The following is a 25,444-nucleotide window of genomic DNA, read 5'->3' on the forward strand; positions in this document are numbered from 1 at the left end:
TCCAAGATGTAATTTTAAATTTCTGAATCAACCCCCTCTTTGATGTGTCTCTAAAGAAAACAAGTTCTCCCATGGTTGTATATGAGATAATGTGGGGAAATTAGAGAAAGACTTGGAGACTGAAAATACCTAAATAAATGATTTGCAGGCAGACCATATGAAGCTGACAAACTGGCAACACTGTTAAATGCACCATCTGAATACATATCAAGAAGACATTTTATACCTTTTTTATGCCACACTGAAAAAGCACAGCCCAAATATGAAGGGGGAAACAAATACCGTATTTTCCGGACTATAAGTCGCACTTTTTTACATGTTTTGGCCGGGGGTGCGACCTATACTCCGGTGCGACTTATAAATGAAAAATATACCGGTAGGATCTCAATTAATTTACTGTAACAAAACAATTTTACGTGACAGAGTCAATCTATGTTTTAAAATGGCCACCAGAAAAGGAAATGCAATGCATCATGGGCACTGTAGTATGGTGGCCGTCCTATAGGTTATGCTGGTCGCGATAACCAATCAGAGAACAGAACGTTGGACGGGTATTCCTCACCTCACCCACTGCGTGAGAAGCTGACGAACTCGGTGCTTGCTGTTATTCCAGCATGACGAACAAAACAGCTTCAACCCTTGGATATCAGTGTGAGCAGAGTGTTTAAGTTGACGCTGAGAGCTGCGTGGGAGCACTGGGTGAGCGACGGTGGAGGATTAGCGTGTGCATTTGGAAGGAGCTGGCGTTGATGATTGTGAAAAGCGTTTGAAGCAGACGAACATGGTGTTTATTCCGGGACAGCTAACAAAACAGCTTCAACCCTTGGATATCAGTGTGAGCAGAGTTGACGCCGAGAGCTGCATGGGAGCACTGAGCGACGGCGGAGGATTAGCGTCTGCACTTGGAAGGAGCTGTATCGACACCGTTGGGCGGTCATGAGCTGCGCAGGTAGGTGCTGCATGGTTTGGCTCGCAATGTGGTCCGCAAAATACAAACATATCTGTAGGTAAAATGCAGCTCACGAGAGGGCACTCGAGGCTTGTGTGACTGTTCCTGCGACTTCTGACTACCATAGAAAAATAAAAATTTCAACGTTACTGATAACTTAACAAGACAATGGAGAAGGCCCGAAAAAATGCCTCCAAAAAGAAAATCATACTCTGCAGATTACAAGTTAAGACTGGTTAAATATGCATCCGAAAACGGTAGCCGTGACAATATTATCATCTGAACTTTTCATGTTAACATACCTGTATGTCCATGGGACTTATAGTCCAGTGCAACTTATTTATGGTTTATTTTTCTTTATAATGGATAAAGTGGCTGGTGCGACTTATACTCCGGTGCGACTTATTTATGGTTTATTTTTCTTTATAATGGATAAAGTGGCTGGTGCGACTTATACTCCGGTGCGACTTATAGTCCGGAAAATACGGTAGTTATTACACAATGGACCAGACAGAGATGCAGCTACAAATTTGAAATGTTTCCTAAATTGCCACCATATTTTTAAAGTATTTACCACAACAGGATTTTGTTAGTTGTTTGGATCAGCAATTTCAGTTAAATATATAGCAGACAAACACAGTGATATTTGAGAAGTGAAATGAAGTTTATAGGATTTACAGAAACACAAAGGTGTTTCACCTGAAACAGAAAAAATACATCAATATTTAGTAGATCCTCCTTTTGCAGAAATAACAGCCTCTAAACGCTTTCTATAGCTTCCAATGAGAGTCTGGATTCTGGTTGAAGGTATTTTGGACCATTCTTCTTTACAAAACATCTTAGGTTTGTTGGTTTCCGAGCATGGACAGCCCGCTTAAAATCACACCACAGATTTTCAATAATATTCATGTCTGTGGACTGAGATGGCCATTCCAGAACGTTGTACTTGTTCCTCTGCATGAATGCCTTAGTAGATTTTGAGCAGTGTTTAGGGTCGTTGTCTTGTTGAAAGATCCAGCCCCGGCGCAACTTCAACTTTGTCACTGATTCATGAACATTGTTCTCAAAAATCTGATATTGACTGGAATCCATGTGACCATCAACTTCAACAAGATTCCCAGTACCTGCACTGGCCACACAGCCCCACAGCATGATGGAACAACCTACAAATTTAGCAAGCATTTTTCTTGGAATCCTGTCATCTTTTTCAGCCATGCATACCACCCCTTGTTATGTCCAAATAACTCAAGTTTAGTATCATTAGTTCACAGCACCTTATTCCAAAGTGAAGCTGGCTTGTCCAAATGTCCATTAGCATACCTCAAGGAGCTCTGTTTGTGGAGTGTACACAGAAAAGGCTTCCTCTGCATTACAACATCATACAGCATCTCTTTTTGCAAAGTGCGCTGTATAGTTGAACGATGCACAGAGACACTATCTGCAGCAAAATCATATTGTAGGTGTTTGGAACAGGTCTGTGGGTTGACTACCCTTACCAAAAAATAGTACTTATAAGTATATAAAAAGTAAACTAGAAGTATACTTGAAACATACTTGCATATACTACTTTTTGGTAAGGGTATGACTGTTCTCACCATCCTTCACTTCAGCTTATCTGAGATTTTTCTTGGCCTGCCACTTCAGGCCTTAACTAGTACTGTGCCTGCAATCTTCCATTTCCTCACTATGTTCCTCACATTGGAAACTGACAGCTGAAATCTCTGAGATAGCTTTTTGTACCCTTCCCCTAAACCATGATGTTGAAAAATCTTTGTTTTAGGTCATTTGAGAGTTGTTTAGAGGCTCCCATGTTACCACTCATTACAAGAGATGCAATGAGGAGAAACATTTGCAAATGGCCACCTTAAATACCCTTTCTCATGATTGGATTCATCTTTGTAAGGAGGTCAAGGGTCAGTGAGCTTACCAAACCAATTTTGTGTTCCAGTAATTAGTGCTAAATGTATTCAAATCAATAAAATGACAAGGGTGCCCAAATTTATGCACCTGCCTAATTTTGTTTAAATAATTATTGCACACTTTCTGTAAATACTAAAAACTTAATTTCACTTCTCAGATATCACTGTGTTCATCTGCTATATGATATATTTAACTGAAATTTCTGATCCAGACAACCAATGATTTATAAAGGAAAATCATGGAAATTATCAGGAGTGCCCAAACATTTGCATACAATGGTATAAGAGCTGAAATAGAAGAGGAGCACGAATGGGCTTCCAACTTACACCAGGATAAATTGGAAGATTCAACCCAACAATGTATTTTATGAAAGTGTATTGCCCAGGAACAGAATTGCCAAATGGGCAATGCAAGCCTACATTTAATTTTAAAAATTATTTACACACCTGTGAAAGTAACAAACCCCAAATAAAGGAGCTAATCATTTTATCCAAGGAAACAAAAAAGTATTTTGGCAAAAATAAAGGAATCGATTGAAACAAAGAATTTTAGGCAAAATGTTCATTTTAACAGTGTTAAGCTTCCAGAGAACGAGGTAATGCATTCCATCTCTTAAGAACAGTTTTAGTTTTGGCAATAAGTGGGGTAAAACAGACAGACAAAAGACTTGAAAATGTATGCGTCACATCAATACTGAGATACCTGAAAGCAGAATAGAAAATCTTAAATGGCAAATCAGCTTGCTGGAGTTGCAGAGCTGCTGTTTTAATTGGATAACTTTCACTTTCCTGAAGATTTAGTTTACATCCTGAGAAGGAACTGAAATGATCTAAAATAGAGAGAATCAATCACATATAATAACAAATCATCTGCGTATAATGATAGCCTTAGCAATGGACAACACCATTAAAAGATGGAGATGACCTTAATACAGTAGATAGTGGTTCAATGGCCAAAGCAAAAAGAGATGGTGATAAAGCGCAACCCTGATGTGTCCCACATTCTAATACGAAACATTCAGAATAAATAATATTTGTGCAAACAGAAGCCTGTGGAGATGTGTATAATAATTTAACCTAACTAACAAAGTTATCACCAAAACCAAGGTTTAACCCTATCAAAAACAGCATCCAATGAAATTACAGTTTCTGGTAAATTTGAAGGAGTTGAATAAATTACATTTAGTAGAGTGTGAGTATTAAAAAATAAATGATGGCTCTTAATAAAGCCACTTTGTTCTTCAGAAAATTATAATGAGCAGAACATTCTGTAACCGAAGAGCAAGCGTTTTGGCCAATACTTTGACATCAGCATTCAACAAAGATGGAGTTCTATAAGAACTGCAGGAAGTAGGATCTTTCTCACTCTTTAAGAGAAGCGATACTGAAGCCTGAGTCAGTGTGGGAGGTAGTAGATTTATGCATTGATATCTCAATATCTAAGAATAAAGGTGCGTGATCAGAAATGACAATACTTGAATAGTCAGTAGTAATAACATGGGTTAAAAATATTATCAATGGAAAAGTAATCTATTCTGGAGTATGATTGATGCACATTCAGTGAAAACAATTTCAAGTCAGGTGGCTATGGGTATATTTTAGGTTTATAGTTCAGTGGGTTGGGCTAATGTGGTTATATATGTTCTATGGTAATATGGGTTGTAACAGGGGACAGTCTAAGGCACACCTGTGCACTAATCATGGTGTCTAATCAGCATCTTGATATGGCACACCTGTGAGGTGGGATGGATTATCTCAGCAAAGGAGAAGTGCTCACTATCACAGATTTAGACTGGTTTGTGAACAATATTTGAGGGAAATGGTGATATTGTGTATGTGGAAAACGTTTTAGATCTTTGAGTTCATCTCATACAAAATGGGAGCAAAACCAAAAGTGTTGCATTTATATTTTTGTTGAGTGTACATCGTGACATCACACGAGAAGGTAAGGAAGCATAAATCCTGTTCCAAAGGAGCAAAAACCGTGATGGGAACCAATATCTTGACTGGCAACTTTATAATGCATATAATTCCTTGAGCTCCCCGTAGAATAGACACTTTGGGAAGCGGTTGTCTTCCATGCAGTGTACATAGCCAACCCATCGAAGCTGGGAGCGCATGAGTGTGGCGCGAATGCTCTCCATCTGAGCTCGCTCGAGAACCTCTGTTTCTGGAACATTGTCTTGCCATTTGATGCGGAGCAATGTTTTCAGGCATCCCATGTGGAAGGAGTTTAGCTGTTTGACATGGCGACTGTAGACAGTCTGCATTTCACTGGCGTACAGTAGGGAAGGAAGTTCCACGGCACTGTACACCTTCAGCTTGATTTGCAGGCTCAGTCCACATCACTCCCAGACTCGGTCGCAGAGTCTGCCAAAGGCAGCGTTGGCTCTGGCAATCCTGAAGTCTGCTTCCTTGTCGATGTTGGCAGAGCGTGACAAGGTACTTCCAAGGTAGACAAACTTGTCAGCCACAGCAAGTCTCTGTCCATTGACCATTATGGTTGGTTCCATGTAGGTGGCTCCTGTGGGTTGCTAGTGTAAGACCTCGGTCTTCTTGGTGGAGATTGTGAGGCCGAAGTCATCAGATGCTGAGGAGAACAGGTCCATGCTATGCTGCATCTCCGACTGTGTCCAGGCATTATTGCACAGTCGTTGGCAAAGAGAAGATCATAGGCAGTGTCTTACTGTACTTTGGTTTTGGCCTGCAGCCTTCTCAAGTTGAAGAGCTTTCTGTCAGTCTGGTACCTGAATTCAATACCGATATCACCATCCAAGAAGGCGTCGTTGAGCATGGCAGAGAACATCATAATGAACAAGGTAGGGGTCAGCACGCAGCCCTGCTTTATGCCATTGGTCATGGGGAAAGGCTCTGAGTACTCTCCGTCGTCCTGGACTCTCACATACATGCCATCGTGGAACTGCTGGACCAGTGAGATGAATTTGTCGAGACATCCATACTTGGCCGTAATCATCCACAATCCCTTACGGCAGACAGTGTCAAAGGCTTTGGTCAAATCCACAAAAATAATGTAGAGGCCAACATTCTGCTCCTGACATTTCTCTTGAAGTTGCCGCACAGCAAAGATCATATCCACAGTGCTGCGTCCACTCCTGAAGCTACACTGACTGTCTGGTAGCAGGCCTTGCTCGAGATGTGTGTTCAGCCAGTTCAGGGGGGTTCTGGCGAGCAGTTTTCCAGCAGTGGAAAGCAGCGAGATGTCATGGTGGTTGTCACATGCTTTACACACACACACACACACACACACACACACACACACACACACACACACACACACACACACACACACACATATATACACTCAACAAAAATATAAACGCAACACTTTTGGTTTTGCTCCCATTTTGTATGAGATGCACAGGTGTGCCTTAGACTGTCCACAACAAAAGGCCACTCTGAAAGGTGCAGTTTTGTTTTATTGGTGGGGGGATACCAGTCAGTATCTGGTGTGACCACCATATGCCTCATGCAGTGCAACACATCTCCTTCGCATCATCCGAGAAGAGAACACCTCTCCAACGTGCCAAACACCAGCGAATGTGAGCATTTGCCCACTCAAGTTGGTTACGACGACGAACTGGAGTCAGGTCGAGACCCCGATGAGGATGACGAGCATGGAGATGAGCTTCCCTGAGACGGTTTCTGACAGTTTGTGCAGAAATTCTTTGGTTATGCAAAGCGATTGTTTCAGCAGCTGTCCGAGTGGCTGGTCTCAGACGATCTTGGAGGTGAACATGCTGGATGTCGAGGTCCTGGGCTGGTGTGGTTAACATGTGGTCTGCGGTTGTGAGGCTGGTTGGATGTACTGCCAAATTCTCTGAAACGCCTTTGGAGACGGCTTATGGTAGAGAAATGAACATTCAATACACGAGCAACAGCTCTGGTTGACATTCCTGCTGTCAGCATGCCAATTGCACGCTCCCTCAAATCTTGCGACATCTGTGGCATTGTGCTGTGTGATAAAACTGCACCTTTCAGAGTGGCCTTTTATTGTGGGCAGTCTAAGGCACACCTGTGCACTAATCATGGTGTCTAATCAGCATCTTGATATGGCACACCTGTGAGGTGGGATGGATTATCTCAGCAAAGGAGAAGTGCTCACTATCACAGATTTAGACTGGTTTGTGAACAATATTTGAGGGAAATGGTGATATTGTGTATGTGGAAAAAGTTTTAGATCTTTGAGTTCATCTCATACAAAATGAGAGCAAAACCAAAAGTGTTGCATTTATATTTTTGTTGAGTATATATACACTCTAAAGGCGCTATTGACATGAAATTTTCACCAGATGTCTGTAACAACCCCAAGTACTCCACACAAACAAAGAAATTAAACCATAAATGTCTATAAACTGATTTATGTGCAACAGTGTGAAATGACACTGGGAAAAAGTATTGGACACCTGAAGAAAAGGAGGGGCAAAAAGGCATGGAAAGCCAATACACCATCTGAACTCTATCAGAAATTAGAAAGCAATCCTGTCCTTTGTCTGTGCAATTTAATATCAGCTGGTTCAATCGCAACTGATGGCATATAAAAAGGTGTCTAATTACCAAGATGTCTCACAAGAAACATCTCATGATGGGTCAAAGTAATGAGCTCTCTCAAGATCTTTGCAACCTTATTATTGCAAAACATATCAATGGCACTGGTTACAGAAGGCTTTCTGAATTTCTGAATGTTTCAGTAAGCACTGCTGGGGCCACAATCCAGAAGCAGAAACAACATCATTTCACCATAAACCATGGTTTGGGGCTGTTTTGCAGCATATGGCACTGGAAAACCTCATATAATTGAAAGAAGGATGAATGGAAAAATGTACTAAGGCATTCTTGATAAAATTCTGCTGCCATCTCCCAGGATGATGAAGATGATGCAAGGGTCTACATTTCAAGAAGACAATGATCCCAAACACGCTGACAATGAAACTCTCAATTGAGAATGAAAATAAAGCTGGTAGAATGGTAGCACTAGTACCACAGTCTCTTATACAAAGAGACTGGTAGCGTGTTTTTGAAAACATGGCTGTGATTGGTCCATCTGATTCGTCGGCCACTATTGGCTATCACGCCACCTTCTGTGATTGGCTGTGGCATAACCGCCAAAAATGTAAGTTGGTTACAAAATGTCAGAATCCTGACTAAAAGTCACGTGACCAAATAACCCGATACCGACTCCTTTGCATTGGCTGGAGGAGTGGAACCAACTTAGTAGAATGGCCCAGGCAATCACCAGTGGTGGGCACAGCTAACTGAAAAGTTAGCTTTGATAACCATAATCCACTAACTGAAAAGTTAACTTTTATAACGCTAAACTGATAAACCACAATTTATTTTTATTTTTTTGTGGAAGTTATCACTAACTGTTAAGTTTTATTATTGACTTGGTCGCGGCTACATCTGTCGGCTACTGATAAGCCAGTTTGGAGTGGAAGTGCTGCAGGGGCTGCTGAGGGTGCAGGATCACAAACACAAATGAACACACCCAAACACTGTCATCGTCTTGATAAAAAGCAGTAAACTGCAATATTAATAGTCACAGTTTGTGTCTGTATTATATTTATAAACACAGGAACGACTCACCTGTGTTGCGTTCAATGCGACTGGTAAAATCTACACCTCATCCGTCGCGTTGAGCTTCCCCACTGAAGAAAACTCACGTAAGTTTTATCTTTACATAAAAATACAGCAATAAGTGCCTTTTTTCACTTTAAAATTGTAAAGATTTGCATGTACATGCTGTCTTTAAAGCAGACACACTAACTGTCGATTTATGGTGCAGGAGCTCATCTCAACAGAACAGCGGTGTCAGGGACTCAGCACTCTCTGTGCGCGAAGGGGGGGTGTTCAGAAGGGGGGAGGGGCTGAGCTCCTCGCAGCGGCCTGACTGCCGCAGACACACAACAGACTGGAACAAGCGTGTGATTTTAGGGTTTGCAAACACTTTACTCACTTTACCACCCAAAAAAAAAAAAAATGTTAGCGCACTGAAAGTTAGTGGAACTAAATTTAGCGGAAGCTAATTGGTCCGCTGATGTTTTTCAAAATTAGCTGAAAAGCTAATCCACTAATGACAAAGTTACCTTCGCTAATTAGCAGTTAGCAGATTAGCGGAACTGTACCCACCACTGCCAATCACCGGACATGAATCAAATAGAAAATCTATGGAAAGAACCAAAGATCAGAGTTCATAGAAGAGGTCCTCAGAACCTTCAGGATTTGAAGACTGTCTGTGTGTGTGTGTGTGTAACAAGAATGTGTGAACTTATTGTAGAAACTGTATGTCTGTTCTTACGACTTTTATGTTTGGAGTTTATCGCTGCTGCCTTCTCGTTTAATTGTGGCTCTTAAGAAGACAGACTTGTTTACTGTTAAAATGACTACTTTAAAAAGAACGTCCATCTGTTTTCAAGACTGGAGTTGTACTGTGCAGAACAAACGGTTCAAGCAGAAGCAATAATTCATGTCCTGTATTTGTATTTGTGTTTACATCAATCAGCATTAAAAAGAAAACTAGCTAATTGACGCTGGCGCTTTTTCTTTTCACATTACTGTTTTGTGCCAAGTTTAATAGATCCTTTAACTGTTCAGATTTATTGTCACGAGGCAATCAGTGAAATCTAAAGTACAGCTGTGAAAGTATACGAGTGCGCTGTGTAGGTCCTCATAAATTACCAAGTGTGTGTGTGAGAGAGAGAAAGAAAGGGGGGCTCATGTGAGGAGGCTGGTGGTTATTCTTCAGGAAAAATACTCCCCTGTGCTTTCCAGGTGTTGCTGGCATTATTATTATTCCCTGTCAGTTTTAACATCTTCCAAATGTTCTGTGCACACATTAGACATGTAAAGATGCAATGAATTTAGCCATTCATAACATGTCATTTTTGATTGTCAGATTAAATGGCAAGTAGTAATTGGCCAAGATTACGTTTGCAGGAATGCAAAGTAATTCAACAACAGAAGTGATTCCAGGAGAGCCTGGAGAGGAAAGAAAAAACACCCCCAAAAAGACTCCATATTTCCAGCATGAGGTCATTGCACCTTTCAAATAGCACATATCCTGTATAAAAACCACAGCAGGCACATGCGTAAATCTCCCAGAACAGATTGCGTGGGGGCTGAAAGGCGAAGTGTGTCATTTGATCCTGGATCCCAAAAGGTCTGCTAAAGTAGCCCTGGTGCTCCAAAAGCAGCCCGCTCCCATATTGATCAGGAAGGAAACCGGAGTTGTTCCCATGATGAAAGCAGTACCTCAGCAGGTGAAGATGATCAGAACGTGGTCCAGTGTTTTGATGAGAGTTTGGACTCCACTATTTGTTTTGCTTTGACAAACATGAAGTGAGAGCTCATGTTCACTGTCCAAGACTGAACTATGTAATCCAAATATGTCCTCTGTTTTATTCATTCTAACACGCTCAGTATATTTGCACAGAATATTCCCAGTCGGAGGATACCATGTCGGCAGAGCGCCCCCTCTGGCTCTTTCTTTGCACGGGACAACACAGCTAACTTCCTGGCTTGGTGCCGTAAGGTTGGGGTTGGAGAAACCTGCTTATTTGAGTCTGAAGACTTGGGTGAGTGCGTCTTTTTATTTTTATCTTTTTTATTTTATTTATTGTTTCATTACAGATATCAGTAGAGCGATTCCGCCCTTAACCCCCACAGGAACTAAACCAAGCCAACAATTTTAGTGTCCTCTAATGATCCCAAAACCCAAAAGGGTATTCTCAGAAATAAATATAACGCAATGCTAAAATACCCTCAGTCATAAGAAACCAGTTAAGTTATAAAATGCAGCTAATTATTTTTATTCAGTCAGTTAAGGGAAGAGAAACTCAACCCTTTTATTTATTATTAATGTGAATTTTAGTTCAGATGTTTAGCCTGTCTCCATTATAATTCTAATCCTAATTTCTGTGCTGTTTGTTGTTGCGTGTACATATCTATAGGCATACAGTTGCTATTTATATTAATTATTAAGATCTTCTTGTCTTCTTTATAATTTGCAATTATTTAATTGGTATCTCAGTGCAAACTCTAATATATATATATATATATATATATATATATATATATATATATATATATATATATATATATATACACACACACACATTTAGATCCTATAGCTCCAAGATCCTATAGTCTTATGTACAATTTGTACATGTTCAATCAAGCCCCTCTATTTTGTCATGTGTTAATTTCACAAGGACCACAATGGAAATAAGCGTTTATGTTTTATTGTGTTATCAGTGTATCATTGATACATCCACCTCTGTATGTTTGATGTTGCAGAATAAACTCAATCAATCACTCAATCAATAATAAACAATACTTTATTTACCTTTTAGTGGCATCTGCAGGAGGGCGTGCGTGTGCGCACACATTAGCTTTTGAAAAGAAGTTACAGTAGTGTTCAGAATAATAGTAGTGCTATGTGACTAAAAAGATTAATCCAGGTTTTGAGTATATTTCGTATTGTTACATGGGAAACAAGGTACCAGTAGATTCAGTAGATTCTCACAAATCCAACAAGACCAAGCATTCATGATATGCACACTCTTAAGGCTATGAAATTGGGCTATTAGTAAAAAATTGTTCAGAAGAACAGCGTGGTTTGATTAAAACGTTGATTGGAGAGGGGAAAACTTATATGCAGGTGCAAAAAATTATAGGCTGTTCATCTACAATGATCTCCAGTGCTTTAAAATGGACAAAAAGCCAGAGACGCGTGGAAGATCAGCTCCAGGATGGTCAAAGACAAACTGGAGTTACCTGTAAGTGCTGTGACAGTTAGAAGATGCCTGTGTGAAGCTACGTTATTTGCAAGAATCCCCCGCAAAGTCCGTCTGTTAAATAAAAGATGTGCAGAAGAGGTTACAGTTTGCCAAAGAACACATCAACTGGCCTAAAGAGAAATGGAGGAATATTTTGTGGACTGATGAGAGTAAAATTGTTCTTTTTGGGTCCAAGGGCCGCAGACAGTTTGTAAGACGACCCCCAAACTCTGAATTCAAGCCACAGTTCACAGTGAAGACAGTAAACCATGGTGGTGCAAGCATCATGATATGGGCATGTTTCTCCTACTATGGTGTTGGACCTATATATCGCATACCAGGTATCATGGATCAGTTTGGATATGTCAAAATACGTGAAGAGGTCATGTGGCCTTATGCTGAAGAGGACATGCCCTTGAAATGGGTGTTTCAACAAGACAATGACCCCAAGCACACTAGTAAATGAGCAAAATCTTGGTTCCAAACCAACAAAATTAATGCCTCGCAGATGTGAAGAAATCATGAAAAACTGTGGTTATACAACTAAATACTAGTTTAGTGATTCACAGGATTGCTAATAAAGCAGTTTGAACATAATAGTTTTGAGTTTGTAGCATCAGCAGCAGATGCTACTATTATTGTGAACACCTCCTTTTCTACTTTTTTTACTAATAGCCCAATTTCATAGCCTTAAGAGTGTGCATATCATGAATGCTTGGTCTTGTTGGATTTGTGAGAATCTACTGAATCTACTGGTACCTTGTTTCCCACGTAACAATAAGGAATATACACAAAACCTGGATTAATCTTTTTAGTCACATAGCACTACTATTATTCTGAACACTACTGTATCAATGAGCCCCACTGTGCAATTCTGATATTTTGTAAATGCTTCAGAGAGTTTTTTTCCTCACTTGCTTTCTTGATTTGTCACTTCAGCAGCAGCTGCATCAACCCAAGGTTTGCTGTGGTGGAAATACTTTCTCTCATGCTTGATGTGAAGTGTCAGACGTTTCATACATCCTGTATCCATTCTCATTAAAGAATTTTTAGTATTTTTTTAATCAAAAGTATGATTTTTCGTGATTTTCATTTGATTTGGAATGAAACCGAACTGCGGAGGAATGTCGAATTTCGATGCATGAAAACTGTGAAATCATTTGTGTGCACCTTACCCGTGTCCACCCCATCAAACACACGCATTCTGCTTGATGCTTTGTTTTGTCAAATATACCATCAGGCTACAGTGGCTATAAAAAAGTACTATCACCCTCTGGTTTTAACACTTTTATACTATTCAAAATATTCTGGCTGTCGCTGCTTGATTGACATGTGAAACATGCAACAGCTACTGTGTGCACAGTCTCTCCAGTCACAGCCACTGAAGATTGTAACTGATAGAATTGTCATGAGTGTCTTGGTGGCTTCCCTCACTGGCCTCTTTTTTGGAGCATTTTTTGAGGGCACCCTGCACTAACCAGTTTTAATAACAGATATAACTGAACTCAGAGATATTCAGTGACTGGAAATGTTTTTGTATCAATCCCACCACTAAACCGACTTATAAAGGGTGACCATTTGTACATTCTTTGATTATTTTCCCCCAGTTGCTGTAAAAGCAGAAGGGGATGTAGAGAAGAACAGCACTCCATCCATGCGTCACACACATCTTCTTGAGGCACAACTTAACAAAACTGATCAGTTTCACCATATTTAACCAAATTCCACCAAATTGTGTTGTTATTGTTTTTAAAAGGTTTTTTTTTTTGCTCAGTGTCAGCTGTTTCTTTTTCAGATCCCTAACCCTAAACAGTAAACCACATAAATTGTAAACCTTCCAGCTTCAATTTTTAAAAGCAGATCTCCCAATATTCTACTTATCCAAATCCCAATGGGGCAGGGTGATTAGGTTAGAAACACAGCTTGTTTTTTTGTTATGTCCCCCCCCCCCCCGAATAAAGTATATGAAAACAAAAGCGATGTTTCTGTAACTATCTCCTAATATATCTGCTAAAGTGATCAAGACAACACTGAGCCAAACTGAATGCCCTGGAAAATATTAGTATAGCAGGGATGTGCATTATGAAGCTTCATGTTGTGGAGATTTAACCTTCCCTTTTTAAATCAAAAAACATCTTTGATATTTTTTTCTTAATTTGAAATTATAAGTATCACTATACAAGCATGTACTGTAGAAGCCAGAGTGGGTGATTACGGTTTATAGACACTAAAATATATAAGGTAATGATCCATTCCTCAATCAATAAAAAAATTAATAAAAATCTATTTCTTCTTGTAGTTCTACATAAGCAGCCTCGAGAAGTGTGCCTCTGTCTTTTAGAGTTGGGACGGATAGCATCACGGTACGGTTCTCCTCTCATGATTCTGTTAGTTATGCATATGGAACGACTTTCTTATATATTTATATGCTGCAGGTACAACGTGGAGCCTCCAGGGCTCATAAAACTGGAGAAAGAGATTGAACAAGAAGAGAAAGCACCTGAACCACCTCCGTCCCCTGTATCACCGATTCAGCCTCTTCCTCCGTCTCCTTCCCCATCCCCCATCCCCACCAAATTCATCTCTAGCAAAAAAAGTACAGGGAAGCTACTGGATGATGCTGTGAGTCTGCAGTTATTACTCTGCTGGTGATGTGTGATTGTTGCCAGATGAAATGATAATATATCAGACTGCAGTTCTGCTTTTGATCATCAGAAGTCCTGTTTGTGTTTCAGGTCAGACAGATAACTGAGGTGCCGCCCTGCAAGTGTCACAGTAAGTTCTGTGTCGAGAGACATTCACAGGGTCGATACCGCGTCGGAGAGAAGATGCTCTTCATCCGCGTAAGTACTGGCCCCGTTTACATCAAGCATTAAAATGTGTCTCATGTCCAGTGGAGGGCGGATCAATGTTCATGATATCATAATATTTATGATATAAAGATTGATATTTAAAGTCTAAAATCAATATAATTCAAATTCAATTGCTAGTTGAAATGGGGTGGAAATGCAGTAATGCTTTCTTTCAGCAGAGGACATAATGTATTGTTGAACTCATCTGAGTATTAAAAGTACAGTGCCACTGAGTTTTTTTTTAAGATTTAAGCATAAAAAGTATTTTCTTTGCACCACTATGATTTTATTCTTTAGCATTTAGATAAGAGATTCATAATATGTCATTGCCAATATGATCAAAATTCATGCTGTCTGGAAACTATTTAAATTTTCAACCCCAGAGCGGGAGAAATTCAAGAGATCAGATGCTATGACACTTTTTCCACATTTTGTTATGTTACAGCCTTATTCCAAAATTGGAGTAAATTCCCTCAAAATTCTATTCACAACACCCCATAATGACAACATGAAAAACTTTTTTTGTTTTTTGCAAATTTATTTAAAAAAAAAAACTAATAAATCACATGTACACCCTTTACTCAATACTTTGTTGATGCACCTTTGGCAGCAATTACAGCCTCAATTCTTCTTGAATATGATGCCACAAGCTTGGTGCACATATCCTCTTTGCAGCACCTCTCAAGCTCCATCAGGTTGGATGGAGAGTGTCGCTGCACAGCCATTTTCAGATCTCTCCAGAGATGTTCAATCGGATTCATGTCTGGGCTCTGGCTGGGCCACTCAGGGACATTCACAGAGTTGTCCTGAAGCCACTCCTTTGATATCTTGGCTGTGTGCTTAGGGTCATTGTCCTGCTGAAAGATGAACCGTTGCACCAGTCTGAGGTCAAGAGCGCTCTGGACCAGGTTTTCATCCCGGATGTCTCTGTACATTGCTGCATTCATCTTTTCCTCAATCCTGACTAGTCTCCCAGTTCCTGCTGCTGAAAAACATCCTCACAGCATGATGCTGCCACCACCATGCTTCACTGTAGGGATGCTGCTTGGTTTCCTCCAAACATGATGGCTAGCATTCATGCCAAAGAGTTCAATCTTTGTCTCATCAGACCAGAGAATTTTGTTTCTCATGGTATGAGAGTTCTTCAGGTGCCTTTTGGCAAACTCCAGGTGAGCTGCCATGTGCCTTTTGCTAAGGAGTGGCTCACATCTGGCCACTCTACCATACAGGCCTTATTGGTGGATTGCTGCAGAGATGGTTTCCACAGAGGAGTGCTGGAGCTCTGACAGTGACCATCAGGTTCTTGGTCACCTCCCTGATTAAGGTCCTTCTCCCCCGATTGCTCAGTTTGGATGGGCATCCAGCTGTAGAGAGAGTCCTGGTGGATCTGAACTTCTTCCATTTACGGATGATGGAGGCCACTGTGCTCACTGGGACCTTCAAAGCAGCAGATACATTTCTGTACCCTTCCCCAGATTTGTGCCCCGAGACAATCCTGTCTCAGAGTTCTACAGACAATTCCTTTGACTTCATATTTGGTTTGTGCTCTGACATGCACTATGGGACCTTATATGTAGACAGGTGTGTGCCTTTACAAATCATGTCCAGTAACCTGGTTTTACCCCAGGTGGACTCCAATTCAGCTGTAGAAACACCTCAAGGATGATCAGTGGAAACAGGATGCACCTGAGCTCAATTTTGGCAAAGGCTGTGAATGCTTATGCACACGTGATTTCTTAGTTTTTTTTAATTTTTTTCCAATAAATTTACACAAATCTAAAAAAAAAAAAAAAAAAAAAAAAAAACTTTTTCACATTGTCATTATGGGGTATTGTGTGCAGAATGTTTAGGGAGAAAAAAAAATGAATTTCATCCATTTTGGAATAAGACTGCAACATAACAAAATGTGCAAAAAGTGAAGCGCTGTGAATACTTTGTGGATGCACCGTACATACAATAGGTGCATTGTGGTTTATTAGATGAATATACATCTAACAAAATCCACACTGTTATTTTACCATAAAAAATTAAAGAGAAATGTACTTGCACAATCCAAAACCACTTATACTGTATTTACTGCACATTCATGTCTGTACGTAGTTGGACAGGCACACAGGTTTTTTTTTTCTCCTTGTAAATCATCACAGAGGAGTTGAAATTGAAATGATAGTGGTGTGCCTGTAGTACAGACTTTCCAAAAAAAAAATAGCATTCTTTTATTTTTATAAGATTTGACAACTGAGCTTGGAAAATGTTTGAGTGTATCGCCTTGCTGAAGTAATACAAGAATCTGAGTCCAGTACATTTTCTGTTAAGTGAGTGAGTGAGTGAGTAAAAAGGGTGTGAGAAAGATAAATGTCAGATAATACAGATGAGAGAAGTAGCCCTCATCCTTTTGGGTTCCTGGTTACTTGGCAACCCAGAACCTGGATTCAGACCTCTCATTCAGAACACAAAGGGGATTTTACTCTTGCATGCCCTCTGCTGTCAGCTCCCCATATTGCAACCACAAGTCTCGATTTACTAATTTTTTTAAATAACTGCTTTGTAACAATTAAATGTCATTTTTAAACCTTAATTGTTAACACTTTACACTGATGTAATAACATGAGACACATACAAATCTGAAAATGTAACATTTGTGATTATTTGATGCCTTTTCAGTGACTCTGTTCAGATTTTATTGTTGCTGAGCAACCAAGGACATATGATTAAATGCTTGCTCTGGTTTTATAATGCTGTCTGATGTGTAATACACTGACTATGCTACCTTACCATGTTATCACAGTGCAATTGGACCAAAAATGTGTGAACATACTATTTTCATGAAATGTGCTCATATTTTAGGGGGAGGTTAACATTTTTCCAATATAGGCTCTAATTTAACAAGTTGTGGGGGTTCATCTTTTTACTCTGGACAGAAATGAATTTACTGAGTGCAATATTAATTTAGAAAGCAAACACCCTCATGGGCTAACCACCTTTATTAATGTAATAGCACAAGGCAAACTAAAGACACTCCCAGTAATCTGCTTCTTGTCATCACTGAACAAGCAAAAATAGAAGTGTCTGGTAGGACAGAGGTACCCAAGATAGTTACAACATTTTCCAAAATATCTGTTACAGTTTTTTTTTTTTTTTTTATTTGTTTGGCTTGTCCTGTTATATTTTAAAATGACTTGTGGAAAACAAACTGCATTATCATTTGTAGCCACAGGATGGCACTGTCTACACACTCTACAAACTGTTACTGTATACTAGGGCTGCCACAAAAGCCTATTTTGATAGTCGACTAGTCAACGATTATTTTTGCAATTAGTCTACTAGTTGGATCATACGTAATTTCCTAAATTTAAGGCCTGCAGCATTTTCCGAAAAACCTCAGGGGATGAAAACATGAACATTTCCAAGTCAGTGACTATTTGACTTCATTTACATCAATCATTCAAAATACAAACAGGGGTGGTGGCCAAGTGGTTAATGCGCTTGGTTTCAGTGCAGAAGGTTCCGGGTTCAAATCCCACCCCTGCCACATTTCTCCATGTAAGGTGGGAGTTGCGTCAGGAAGGGCATCCGGCGTAAAACCTGTGCCAAATCAACTTGCAGATCCACCTTGGATTTGCTGTGGCGACCCCGAGTGCAAACAAGGGAACAGCCGAAGGGACTTACTATTCAGAAATACAAACAGTGTGGTACTTTAATGTTAATGTTTCAGGTAGGCAGTTCTCAAAACTAAATGTCCATGCTGGAAGGAGACAAGTGAGGGAATCCACCAAGACACAACTCTGGAAGAACCTTTGGCTTCTGTGAGTGGAGAAACTGGGATTAGTCATTTTTATTTTTATCTGCATTTTACATATAGTCCCAACTTTTTCTGATTTGTAGTTGTTTCTGTTGCATTTCTGCAATTACAGAACTGCTATAAATAAAAGTGTGAACATTTTATTGTGTTTTAAAATTTTGTGGAGCAAATGCAAATACCAAACTCTTATAAAGAAGGAAAAACACACAGACGTGCAGGAAAACTTTGATATAAACTGAACAGAACAATGCAGGCTGATTTGACTCCCCATATTTTTTATATAAATAAATCAGAATAAAATAAGAGGTAACTCACTTTGAAATGAATAAAACATATAGCTACATCTTATAATAACTTTGAAAAATAACAAAAATCAGCAGCTTGAATTTTTATTCTGACTCCAGTTAATTTTAGTGTGATGAAGTCACTTTTAAAATTCTTTGTTTTTTCTACTCATCGGTCACGTTTTGTGCTTGAACACTACGCTAAGCTTAAGATTGAACAAATAAATACCTTTGGAAAATAATAAGTTAATAATAATAATAATAAGTTAATAAGTTCAGAGTTCTCACCTGCTTTTTGTGATCTGTGCCTCTGAACATCACTACACAGCTTCTGCACATCAGGGTTTTTTTAACGTGTGTATGCGTAATTTTTGCTCAGTTCATTTATATATTCTCATTTTTTAAGGATATTTAACCGTTTATTTCATCTCATGATCTCATAAATTCAGTATACGGCGCGCACATGGTGTGAACAGGACGGTGCCATCAGAACTGCACGGGTAGAGAAAGTGCAGAGAGAAGTAAAGGCAGCTCCACGGTTTTGTTTTTGTTTTGTTTTTTAACATGTTCATTCGGGTTAAAATCCTCTCTCTCTGCTCGGTGCTCGCTGTCTTACGTGCACTGATGGTTCTCAGCAGAATTTAACGTCTCGTGCCTCCGGAATCTCCCACCCCCTCCCTTCCCCCTCACAGTCTGCAGCCAGTTGACGCTGTGCGCGCACACACGCACACCGACAGCTCCTTCAGTAAACTGCGCATTTTAGATGGCTTTGAACAAGACGGCCACTGTTTTAATCAGCTGTCTTATCCAAATTTGGACATCCAAATGATAGCAGGACGGCTCGCTGCCTAAAAATATGAATTGAGAGAAAAAAAAATACTTAAATAAAATAAACGACTCATCGACTACTAAATTAGTTGTCGGCGGGTTCAATAGTCAATGTAATCATGACTAGTCGACTAGTTGTGGCAGCCCTACTGTATTCTGAGCAGAATGAGATACTGTCTGGTCCACACTCCAAAGCAGAAGCTGGCAATAATGCACTATTAAGTTGGATGCCATCCCTAATAAAAGAAGAAAAAGAAGAGTTCAATGAAGAGGATGTGTTGGGTCTTAGAGAATGAGTGAAATTAATAAATCATGCTCTCAAACTGAAAAACCACAGGCAATAAATTGAGGGAATAACCTTCATACATATTTGAATAAAGATTTTGAAAACCCTTCGTACTACTCAACGCTCAACTTGTTTGCACTTTATGGAACAGCTGGACCCGCAATAAGGAGGACAGTCAGACTAAGGTAAGCGTAATGTAATGTTTTAAAAATGTATCATCATTTTATGAGGTTTATTTGCATTTAGTCAGGTAAACATGCACATGGTTTGCTCCACATTAACATTTTTGTCTGTTCATTGTTGACAAGAAGCAGATTAGTCTTCAGAATAGTTCAGCTAAAGTAAGCAACTCTGTGTCAGTCATTTTAAATTTAATGAAGTGAACACGGGCATGTATACCTCTGCAAGGTACGTCTCCATGCTATCAGCCACTTCTGACATTTTTTCCTGACCGTGGTGACAAGAAGGGGTTTAATGTGTAGCGTGTTAGTTTGTCTCATGCTTTATGGTTAGCCTGTGACTGTTTTGGTACAAAATCAATATTGAGCCAATTATTTTATGTCTGAAGTAAAAAACATGACCCCCAAAACATCAAAAATCCCTATAAAATTCTTTAAATGGTTTTAATGAATAGAAGATGGGACTTATTGAGTAGGTTCCATAATAAACTGCATATTGGCTAAAGGCTGAGAGTGACCTTCTCAGCTCCTGGAATAAATGAGTTAGTTGTACCTTTAACAAGGGGTTAGAATAACATCACAGTGTTTGTGAGAAGTGCTGGCCCAGCTCAGCCCCGGGCCTCTGCCCTTGTCTGGGCTACCATGGAAGGAATTGGGTCTTGTCCCATAGCGGTATGATTGAAACCCATCTGTATCGCTCAAGTCCATTAAATCCATCCTCGCGAGGCCTGGAGACCCGGCACTGGGGATTGGAAGCACTGCCCTGACGACGCCCCCTAGATTGATTCTTTTAAGAGGCTTATAAATATTACATGTTATGCTGCTTGAGGGCAGAAAGTTTCACATCTGTCCAGACTGAGGTAGAACTCTCGCACAACATACCTCACACGTGCCTTTCATCATACATTTAGTTTCAGAACAGTTTGTATGTATTTAAATAATGAATCTGATATAGTGTTGTTACCTTAAAGACTTTGATTTTTTCTGAAACTAGAATTTTATGAATGCGATTGAAATAATAAAATTGTAAAGCTATGTTAATGAGTCCTGGAGAGCCAACAAATCTGCACAGTTATAGTCCATGGGCCAAGCAGGTTTTTCGTACTACCCAAGGTGAAAAAACAACACTACAATCCTGCCTCAGTATGCCATGACCTACTCAAAATGTATGAACGCCACTCGAGTGGTACCTATAGCCAGGCAGGGGTCACTAGAGGATTACAGATGGGTCAAAATTCATATCATGTTTTTTGTATGATCATAAAGATTCCAAAAAGGTATAGTCTGGGCTACTTATGTCTAAATGTTATGGCGTTATGGGGTAAAAACAAAAATGGTGACAAAGGCCAACTTCAGTTTGTACACGGTTCAAAAGTTAAAGTTACTCCAGTGTTGAGAAGTGATGCAAATTATTGGTTGAGCTAAAAGAATTTAAAAAAGGAATAGTTTGCACCAACTGTTTAGCTTAGTTATCATGCTACAATGTAACATCAAATGTAATCCGGTTGTTAAGCTCTGACGTAACGCGTCTGTTTCCGGGTCCAAAGACTTGCAAGTTTACAATTAAAGTTACGTCTGTATGATCCTTTTAAGGATCTACAGTTTAAGTTTAGTTTGTGTTTACAGTGTGCGCAAACCTGCCTCCCTCCGTTCTCCGCCTCCGTTAACCACATTCGTCTGTTTCTAAGGCAAGAACACTTAATAAAACTTTTTTTCCCCCCTTTTACTTTATATATTTTATTATGCACAGGTAAAATATACATGTCTGTTTGTTAATAAAAATATTTATTACAATAAACAGGACGATAAAGTGCAAACTTCACATGAACAGGAAGCGATCGCAGCAACTCCCATTGAAAATAACGGTGAAACGACTTGAGCTTCTGGCATTTTTACATAAAACAAATGCAATAACAACATCTAAAAACCCAGTTAATATATCCAGGAGAGTTTTAGGCACAATATACAAAGAGTTTTATGTTGCGATGTTAATGCTGTTGTCCATGTGCAGCCTGATCAGGGCGTCTCAGTGCAGTTTTCAATGTTAATGACAGCGTGCCTTTTTTGTTTGGAGGCGGAAATTGAAAATCACATGATGCCTTACATCACACTTAAGAACCAGATAAGATCAAATTAATGTTTACCTTATTTGTCCATTATTTGTGAGACCAAGCATTCAGAACAGTCAAAACTATTCTTTAAACCCTATTAGCTCAACAATTGCACCACATTTTGTCAATATTATTTTTTGACCCCTGTACAAAATCAAACAAGGCTTTACCCGTTTTTAGCCACGTCATACCTTTTAATCAAAGATGGTCCAAACTATATGTTTTTATAATATTTCTAAGAAAAATATACATATATGTTTTAACATGATTGGAGCATTTTTAAATTTTGACCTCTGTGTAATCCTTCTGACCTCTACCAGGTTGTATCTACCACTGTGGAATGGCTATCATACTGTATCTTTTTGTGTAGGCCATGACATACTGAGGGTGGATTGTAAGTGTTGTTAGGTGTAGGTGGTACTCATCAGATCAAAATTGGTTGCAGGCTCATGGACTGAGGCCTCTGGGAAGGCAAGTAAATATCTCAGCAGCCAAAACAGTAAGTGGCACCAAAAAATTTGGACATTCTTGAGCACTTGTCCGTTTAGATTTTTCATGAAATAACATTTTAAAAAATTTAATGCCCCTTTAAAATTGTCATAATTACATTCTTTGCACCCACTCACTCATCTTCAACCGCTTAGTCCAATCAAGGGTATTACATTCTTTGATATGGTGTAAATATATCAAATGGCAAGCATAGATATTGGCCCTCTTTAGTACAATGCATCATTACTTTTAGAGCCAGTTTTCTGTGGACAGGTCCAGGAATGGATATATGAACATTTTGAGGTCACTGAACATATCTTGCACTTCATTTACATTAACCATTAATAAATACAAGCAGTATGGTTTCTTTGATGTGTTATTTGGCTGTCCCTGATTGCTTAGGGTCATCATCATGGAGTCAGCACAGATATGCATCAACAAATATAAATAGTATGTTAATCTACGGTAAACAATAGGCATTGCAAAATGTGAGTGGCCATACAAGAAGGAGAGTGGTGATGGAAGCCACTAAGACACACGTGACAACATTTAAAGTTATACAAGGACTATATAAAAAAAAATTTGTTAAAAAGATGGGAAATTTCAGCTAGTTTGTCAAAACACACACAAGAGTTGCGAGTCTAGATTATCTATTTTTCATAATGGAGTCCTTCTCTGGTCCAGACTGCCATGAAGCCCATTCTGCTTCTACATCTGGAGCATCCATTGTAAAACTTGTGCCAAATCAACATGCAAGTCCATAGTGGATCCAATGTGGCAACCCTGACCAAACGAAGAAACTGTTACTGTTACATACTGTTTATAATGCACCTTAATGATGGACATAAATCAACTCCATTGACTTGGAAATGCTCACACAGCCATCCCCTGACTTTGAAAGAACATGGCCTATAAAATTGATGATTTTAGTTCTTATACTAAAGGGTGCCTATAACTTATGTTGTCAAAATTAATTTGCTGACATTTGCATTATGAGGAGGAGGCAGGGCCAAACGCAATCTGGCTCTGTATTTGAAAATACTGTGGGCCTGCGGTCACGTTACCTGGTTAAAGCGAGTTACGCCACACACAGTGTAATCCTGATTTACAAGAGAATGTCATTTGTAAATTTAATGTTTTACAGTGTTGAAAACTTAAATGTTCTTCACAGAAATCACAGGGATATAAAATCTAGTGATCTGCAGTTTTTCTGCCCAACACAGCACCAAGCCTGTTGGAGACAGACTAAGCTCGTCTCCAGGGGCAACAACCACACTGAAGGCTTCACATCAATCAAAGAGCTCTGACACAAAACCTCAATTCAACCTGAGGAAGCCTCATTTAACACGTAGAATCTCCTTTGTGTAAATACACGAGAAGTGACACTATAATCCTGTTTCTCTATTTTGTTTCCTGTGACCTTTGACCTCTCCACAGATGCTGCACAACAAGCACGTGATGGTGCGTGTTGGTGGAGGCTGGGAGACCTTCGAGAGCTACTTACTGAAACACGACCCGTGCCGCATGCTCCAAATCTCCCGTGTGGAAGGCAAAACGTCACCCACCAAATCTCCCAACATCAAAGACCTCGCCTCTGACAGCTACCTGGTGGTCACAGCGGCGCATTACCGCAACAAAAAATGAATACGTCACTGTCTTAAAAGTGCATTTAACAGGGTGATGGTGGAGGAAATCTTTTTGCTTACATTTGATCAATGAAGGTTGTTTTTAATCATGTGTTTATCTGGATTTAAAGCGCAATAAAAGTTTTATGATTTTCATGAAACTTGGTGGAATGATCGTGCCTGTGAAGAACACTAATGTTGGTAAAAGCAATAACTTGTACGAAAATATTTAGTTTCTCCAGTTACTTATGGCCTCTAAAAAAGGGCTATGTGTAAAATGGCTTTTTAACTTCTATATGATTAATTCCATATTTTTGTTAATCATGTTGAACTACAGATAAAATTCAATACACAAACATTGTTTCATTGCATTGTGATGATGTACAGAAGATTGAGGCCAAAAAGGAGGTTCATGTACTGAGAGGACAGATGAGCAGGTTGGTGTGACACCCGACAGGGTGACATGGAGATGTTGAGGGAAATATGTATTAAGGCTTTAATAAATATTTTTAAAAAACCTCAATGTTTACATGTTGATTACATCACTCCATACTTGTCTGCAGTTTTTCTTAAAACTCTTAAGGAGCCTATCCCAGCAGTCACAGGGTGAGGCTGGGTACACCAAGGACAGGACTCCAGTCTATGGCAGCATTAAAGTATTTCAATCTTAAAAATATATGGACACTCAGTTGTACATCACTAAATATAACACTACTGGTGCATCGTTATTAACAAGAGCAGTTTTCAACAATTCTTGAGTTTTACGGAGCTCTAGAAGCAGATCTTATTTTCTTCCATTTTACCTTCAAATTAATATTTGCGTTATGAAAGGCTATGCAAAGTACACTTGCATGTGCAGTGAATACCCATTTTCAGATTTATCCATGTAAATTTGGAATAAACTCTCAAAACCGGAACCTTCTCCGTGGCAGCACGGTTGGCACCATTTTCCTCACAGCAAGAAGGTCACGGGTTCACTTCCCAGCCTTTCTGTGTGGAGTTTGTATGTTCTCCTTGAATTTTCACAGGCTTCCTCCCACATCCAAAAACATGCAGGTTAGGTCAAGTGGAAACTTTAAATTGTCTGTTGCTCAGTGTTCAACACTATCACTCTGGACATTCTGATAACCAAACTACTGGACCTGCAACTTCCACCTGAGGCTGGATTAAAGACTTGCTCTCAAACACATCACATTGTGTGAACCTCAACCCTCATCTTTACTTCCCATCACACTTGGCACAGGCTCACCACAGGGCTGTGTGCCGAGTCCACTCTTGTACACTCATGACTGCCCCCCCCCGTCATTCCACAAACACAATCATCG

General features: G+C 39.6%; 1 protein-coding gene across 4 annotated transcripts in view; it reads left to right on the forward strand.

Annotated features, from left to right (window-relative positions):
• Positions 1–24,455, forward strand: part of LOC117515559 (growth arrest-specific protein 2) — an 81,050-nt gene extending 56,595 nt beyond the window's left edge. For 2 of the 4 annotated variants that reach the window (XM_034176172.1, XM_034176171.1), the window contains exons 4-9: positions 10,319–10,460; positions 12,603–12,623; positions 13,963–14,026; positions 14,099–14,285; positions 14,399–14,506; positions 23,932–24,455. In XM_034176172.1, coding sequence (XP_034032063.1) covers positions 10,319–10,460; positions 12,603–12,623; positions 13,963–14,026; positions 14,099–14,285; positions 14,399–14,506; positions 23,932–24,138 — 729 coding nt within the window. In that variant the 3' untranslated portion in view covers positions 24,139–24,455. The remainder of the gene's footprint in view (positions 1–10,318; positions 10,461–12,602; positions 12,624–13,962; positions 14,027–14,098; positions 14,286–14,398; positions 14,507–23,931) is intronic. The other 2 variants (XM_034176173.1, XM_034176174.1) reach the window with 2 other exon arrangements.
• The last annotated feature ends 989 nt before the right edge of the window (positions 24,456–25,444 follow it).

This window comes from Thalassophryne amazonica, chromosome 8 (genome assembly GCF_902500255.1).
Source record: "Thalassophryne amazonica chromosome 8, fThaAma1.1, whole genome shotgun sequence".
In the NCBI taxonomy this organism is placed as follows: Eukaryota; Metazoa; Chordata; class Actinopteri; order Batrachoidiformes; family Batrachoididae; genus Thalassophryne; species Thalassophryne amazonica.